This window comes from Alligator sinensis, unplaced genomic scaffold (genome assembly GCF_000455745.1).
Source record: "Alligator sinensis unplaced genomic scaffold, ASM45574v1 scaffold2484_1, whole genome shotgun sequence".
Taxonomy (NCBI): domain Eukaryota; kingdom Metazoa; phylum Chordata; order Crocodylia; family Alligatoridae; genus Alligator; species Alligator sinensis.
The window spans coordinates 15211-22088 of record NW_005843524.1 but is presented as its reverse complement, the minus strand read 5'-3'; the positions used below and the strand labels follow the sequence as shown (position 1 = coordinate 22088).

General features: G+C 39.7%; 1 protein-coding gene across 1 annotated transcript in view; it reads left to right on the top strand.

Annotated features, from left to right (window-relative positions):
* Positions 1-6878, top strand: part of LOC102385411 (kinesin-like protein KIF16B) — a gene marked incomplete at its 3' end in the record, with an annotated part of 55722 nt that overhangs the window by 36136 nt on the left and 12708 nt on the right. The window contains exon 3 of the mRNA XM_025195454.1: positions 1975-2088. Coding sequence (XP_025051239.1) covers positions 1975-2088 — 114 coding nt within the window. The remainder of the gene's footprint in view (positions 1-1974; positions 2089-6878) is intronic.

Here is a 6878-nt window from a genome sequence, read left to right as displayed (position 1 = left end):
GCCACCTGCCCCTCTGGCGCCCCTGGATGAGCTGTGGCTCCATCCTGCACCCCACCCAACCCCAGCTGTGCAGCCCCTGCCTCAGCCCCACTCCCTCGCCATGGGGACCTTGATCTGCCCCCCATGCTCCTTCCCTCCCCTACCCCTTCTCCCCAAGAGACTTACCAGCTGGATACTGCTCTCCAAGATGCTGGCCTGCATATTGGCAAGCAGATCTGTATCGGCCGATGTCTGGTTAATAATCGGCCTTTGGTATCGGCCTAAAAAAAATCTTTATTGGTGCACTAGTTTCTAGTTCTCTGGAAGCTATTCCATAGGATCCATCTTGTAGGTGTTTTCAAGTTGTCTGGTTCTAGCCATTCACGTAGCTGAATCTTAAGAGTAGAAAATAAATTAATACTGTTTTAATGTAAAAGGAACCTTCGAAAACAGTTATGAAAATTTACTACATCAGGTGCAAAATCCACTCTCCTATTGTTTTCTATGATGATGCAATAACCTAGTTCAATTTCTCTCTCTTGGTAAAGGAAAACAGATCAGGTCAGGCAAGTAGAATGTTGACAGATTTGAGAACACTTAAAGAATAAGGGTATGTTTCTGTTCCAGAAGCTCCCAGTGGCAATTGTAAAAAGGACTTTCAGCACATAACTATTTTTATACACAACACTTGTTTTCATTCTGGGTCTATGTCCCAGTTGTGTTTACCATCTTCTGCACTAATGTCCTGTTCCAGCGTAAATCATGCTGTCACATCAGCTATTCAGAGTGGAGAAATAGTATAGAAAGTGGACTGGGTAGGTTACTATTAGCTATATATGGAGTGGCTATATGAAGATTGTCTTTAATACACATTTCTTCTGAGATGGAAGATAAATGTATAACATTTAATAAATATGAAAGCATGTCTTAGGTTTGGTTTTGGGTTTTTTTTGGTGAAAACTTGCCTTAAAATGCTACTTCAAGCATAATCTCTTGTTATTTTCACCAGTAGGCAAGTAAGAGTGATATATGTGATTTCGCAGCATGGCATGCAGTGGAGAAGCACAGCTGGAAAAAAATAAGAATTGAATGGTTTGGTTTGGAATTTGACATTATGCCAAATAACCTTGTTTTTTTTACTTGGGGAAATCAGCAAGTTAATATGTCTTTCATCTATTTCACAAAAAAAGCAGTTCTTTAACCTCTTACTATTTTTAAATAGTAAATGTTGTCACATGATCTGACATTCCTGATGTTGTTTTTGTGGGTTTTATTGCACCTTTTCATTTGAGGCTGGCTTAGTATTTTATAAGCATTAAGCTGATCCGCCTGTGACACGTACATAATTATTAAAAAAAAAATTACAGGTGATTAAACTGAGGCACAGACGCTAAATTATTTTCCCCAAGATCAAATGATGATACAGGTGGCAAAACTGTGAGAATAGCATCCATTATGACTGCACAATCCCCTGTTATCCCAGCTAGGTTATACTCCCTCCCTTGAGGGAGAATTGTTTAGGCTGAGACAGATCCTAGTACATATTGCTTATCTGCAGCATGTAAGACCATTTTAATTACATCTTGCCTTTCAAATACTATTTGGTTTATACACAGTGAAGTGTTTTTCATTGAGTAAATGCGTGGGGTAATCCCTTAAATTATGTATATGAAATTCACATTTTGATAACTAATCATGCTTAAATATTATGAAGTAGCAACATAATAAAAATGAACAGTTCAAAGATGAAATCTAAAGAGCTTTATGTTTACACTATGTTAATATAGCATATGAAGGCCATATTTTCTGATATTAATAGCTAATTGTTTCATTATTAAATATTTGTTAGAATAACAGGGCAAGCAATTCAGGATTCTCTAACTGTGTATGCTTTTGTATTAAGTTTGTATTCTAATCAAATTATGGTACAAGTATCCTTTGCATTAATTACTTTATCATTTCATATCATACAAACACATTTTCTTGTTCTGGTAGATTCTGGAAGGTGTAACTGGAGACACAGGAAGGGAACGGACTAAAACATTTACCTATGACTTTTCCTATTTCTCAGCAGACAGTAAAAGCCCAAACTATACATCACAAGAAATGGTAGGATTTCTAAACTTTAAGTATTGATATTTTTTTCTTTTGACTGAAAAGATTATATGAAATGTTTTTCCTCTTACAGTTCTATCCGTGCAATTTGGAAATTCCCTAGATGTTTGAGAGTTGCACTGTAGCATAACTAACATTGTAAGTTCTATGTTTTCTTACAGGACCGACAAAAATGCTTTTCACCTGATTCTCTCTTCTGCTATATCTTGTGGGTTAGAGTGGAAAAATCCAGAGCCATTTTTGTGAAGGCTACATTTGTCACACAGTCCCTGGCAAATTGGGACCTGAGAAATTTTGTGCCCAAGCCCAAAAATTGTGCAGCCTGCTATGCCTGACATGCACGAAAAATTCTTCGGATGGCAACTGTAATTGATGATGAATGGGAAACCTATCATCAGGGACCTGAATCTGCCCCCTTCCCAACCCTCATGATAAGATGAACAAGGGGACAGGGCTGCCCCTCCCTGATCCTGGGGATTGGCCATGGGACAACTGCATCCTGTACCAGGGGGCTGCCCTTTGCCTGACCCTAAAAGCAGTGTGGCAGCATGTTTCCAGCCTTGTCCTCTAGGCCACATGAGGGGATGAAGAAAGACATTTAAAAGTGCTGGAGCCTGGGGAGACAATCGGCTCCCCTATATCTGACACACACGTTTCTTGTCTTGTCTCCAACCCACATTAATCATGTGACAAATGTAGTGCCTGTTAGGGTCCCCATAGCTTTTTATTTAAAAACAAAAAAACATGGTTTCTTGAAGAGCAGATATCTATTTAATTTAGGTGGATGGAAACATTTTGCTTATCCAGGTGAGTCTTTCCCTCTCCTGCCCTGCCTCCCTCCCATACAAACAAGGTTTAAGCATTTGAGATTTTGTTTGAAACAGTTTCCTAATACTCTTCTCCAGATTATACTAATAGCCTTCAAATATAGAATTTAATTTCTCCTCTTTAAAGCTGAGCCTTTCTAGCCTGATGCCATCACCTATGGTATGAAGACAGTATCTCAAATAAAAGTATGCGATTACATGCTCATTGAATGCTAGTACTTAAATTAAGGGACATACAAATGTATGTGCACAGTTATATGTACCTACCTTTGAAATAAGTGTTTTTTGAAAAAAAATTAGCATGGACACTCTCTACCTTTGGATTCTGTACAAGCATATTTGGGAAACAGACTGTTAAAATGAAAAACGAATGTGTATCCTGTTAAAATATAAATGCAGCAGGTACTGATGCATTGGTCCATATTGGATTGGCACCAATAAAAGGAAAGTTGACATTATCAGCAATTGGCTTTTTTTGGCTGGTGTAGATGATAATGTCACCAATAAATGCCACGTGCATGTGTGCAGCTACAAGCATGTACGCAGCTAGGAATGCAGCTCAGCAGCTTGGAGACTGTAGGCGGGAAGGAGCATGGTGGGGGGTACGATTGAAGCCCTTACTTATGGTGAGGGAGGGAGTGGGGCTGAGGTAGGGGCAGGCGCTTCCCAGCTGGGGTGGGGCAGGGCTCAGAGCTGCAGGCGGCTCATGCAGGGGCTGTGGGTGGGAGGAGAGGGGTCGGCTTCCTGCTGCTGTGTGCACTGCTGTGCATGGGATGAGGGCCAGCTGCCTGCTGTGGGCTCAGGGCCAGGAGCTGTGCTGGTCTCTTCCTGGTGGTGGGCCTGGGCCGAAGCTGCACTCGGGGTGGGCGGGATGGGTGGCAGTGGTGTTGGGAGGTGGGTTTATGGGGTGGTTGCTGTAGCACCCCTTTCCAGCACCACCACTGCCTGCCCCAAATGCAGCCCTGGCTCAGCCCCCCTGCCAGGAACAGGCCGGCACAGCCCCTGGTCCTAAGCCTACAGCAGGCAGCCCATCTTTGCCCCACGCACAAATCTGGGGGGCACATGCCCAGGGATGTGCTCACTGGCAGGGAGCTGCCCCTCCCTATACCCCCGGATAAGTCGTCTGCAGCTGTGCCCTGCCCCGGCTGCTCAGTGCTTGCCACAGCCCCACTCCCTCCCTCACTGTGGAGGCCTCGATCTGCTGCCTCCAACCCCTTCCCTCCCCCATGCCCCTTCCCCCCCCACAGACTTACCAGCTGGATGCTGCATTCCAAGCTGCCGGGATGCATGTCAGCTATTGGATTGGTGTCGGCCGGCATATGGCTGGGTAATAATTGGCCATCTGTATTGGCCAAAAAAATCTTAATCAGTGCAACCTAGGAATTTCCATTGGTAATTGAAAGGTCCTTTGGACTCTTTGAGTGTAACATTTGGGAATGTTGGCAGGCAGTAATTATGGTATGGGATTTAAAGCTTTAAAAAGAATATATAACTTTCCACAGTAAAAAAGAAAAAAGGGGGGGGGGGCAGGGATTTGAAGCTGAGAATAAATTGTCTTATTGTAATAAAGGCTCTTTTTATTGGTAATTCTAACTTACATAGCTGTCTGATAGAGAATTTCCATCTATAGTTTCACCTGAACTATTTAATACAAAGAACTGGACTCTTTTTTAAAACTTCCATGCTCATTTTATAGACTAATGAACATGTACAAGTGCAATTTAATCTAAAGCTTGATTATTTATAAGCTCCTGAAACTTTTATTGTACAGTAGTTATCTCTGTTCTCCAGTTCTTAATTTTTTTCAGATGTTTTGTTTCTGTTCAAAAATATTATGTTACAGTTCAGGATAATGAGGGAAATTTGAGAAACAAATTAAGTGAACATAACCATAAAAATATAGGTGCCTTATTCTGGAAATCATCCCTGTTCAGATAGGGTATTTAAATCTAATTGTCTTCACTGATGCTCTAGCAAATGCTTTAAGTTAGGGGAGTGTTTTGCCAGAAATAGAACAGATTTAATGATGTATTTTGGGTCTTTTCCAAATTGAGGCCTGAGGTTTTGGCTCTGGTCTGGCAAACACAACATAGGTTTAAGAAATGTTTAAGTCCATTGGGATGAATGGAACTAACTCATTTAGGTGCTTATTAGTGCTTTAGTCTGTGATTATGTGGTTACATGAGCAATGATAACTAATTATCTTGCTGTTCAATTTCTGCTCCTAAAATACCTAATTGTGTGTGGAATAAAATCTTTTTACTAGTACACGTTGGAGAAGATTTGCATAGGGATAATTACAAAATCTTAAGGTTTTGATGATAAGTATTCATTAACTTTTATGTCTGTGCGCCTTCTCCATTTCCTTTGTTTTTCTCTGCCCATCCTCACAAATTGATATATTTGGTAGTGTAAATGCTTTATGAAATATGCCCTTGCCAAATGTTCTTGATTTTAATAGGTAAGCTGCTTATGTAGATTCAATAGTACTATTCCAGTATGCCTAAGAAATGTGTATGTGTACATACATTCATTCATGGATGGATGTGCACATATTCACGCATGTGCTTGTAATAATTTTACAGAAATAAAAAAAAATATTGAGTAGTGATACATTCTTGGATTCTGTGGTAGCTGTTTTTTTTCACCAGAGCCATTACCTGCTGCTGTGTCTGACCTTCAGAATCTGGGTTTTTACCAGTATAATAACATATTGATTTTATTTTTTTTTTTTTTAAACCTTCCCTTGCAAAAGAAAATCTTTCATCGTGAACTGAATGTGAAATGATGCATAAGCCCTGTCCTACACTAGGCTTCTTTGTAGTACCGAAAAAAAATTGCAAACAAAGTTGCCATGTGAGTATAGAGTATCCTGAAACAATAAGTTTTAGAGGCGTGGAGTCTTCCATTTACAGCAATAATGTGTTAACTCAGAATTCTACATGTGGCATTTTATCCACAATCTTTATTCAACTACTTCCATCTGATGTTGGTATCTCATAATCACGGCCTGCATCCCAGCATTTTTGGGCACCAAAACTCCCAACTCTTATCTGACCAGCTGCCAAAACCTCCGTCCACAATCTTGCATTTTGTTAATTAAAATGTACGTAGCACATAGAAACTATATCAAATGAAGTTTCAAAATAAATAAGGCGGAGGCCAATTTCTTGCTTATATTATTCATTTTCATAATTCGTTAATTGAAAACATTCATATTTTAGCTTTTATCAAACTACTGCAGAATTTCCAGTTTACTGCATCAGCATCATAAAAGCTGGGTATCTTCCTTTACAGTTTGGATTCATATTGCTGTGAAGCACAGTGGATCCTGCCTCCTAGCTACTTGTATTAGTAGCACATTTGGTTCATAGTTAGGCAGCTGAATGATAAATGAAAAGGTGTCTAGTTTTATATGTCGTCTTAGTGCCCTCTTGTGGCCATAAATTGTGCTACACTGACTCAAACATTAGACTGTGAGCTGCAATTTACCTGCAAATTTCTAACTAGATATTTCTGCAGCAAAATTGGAGGGAGTTTTTTGATCACGTATACTGGTCCTTAGAAATGACCAACAATTTAAGCTAAGTGGTGTATTTTGTTAAAGCTTACATTTTGAGGAATAGTCCAGAATGGTAACCTCCTATTCCTTGTGTCTAGATGTGATTGACCTTAACTTTGATTTTAATATTGTCAAGGGACATGTAATTAGTATAATATTCAATATCTTCTTTCCTATAAACTTAACTAATAATTTAACATGAGAGATTTTTAAACAGGAATATACACAGTAAGAAGAACATATAGAGCAAAATGGTTGCTTTCTGCTCAGATTTTAATTGGGCTTGATTTGATTTGCAAAGGACAGAGCTACTGAAAGTCTCTCTTTGGTAGGAATTGGAAGGAAGACATTTTACCTTTTGCAGTAGCCAGGTTGTCTAGTGAAAAATAAAAGGT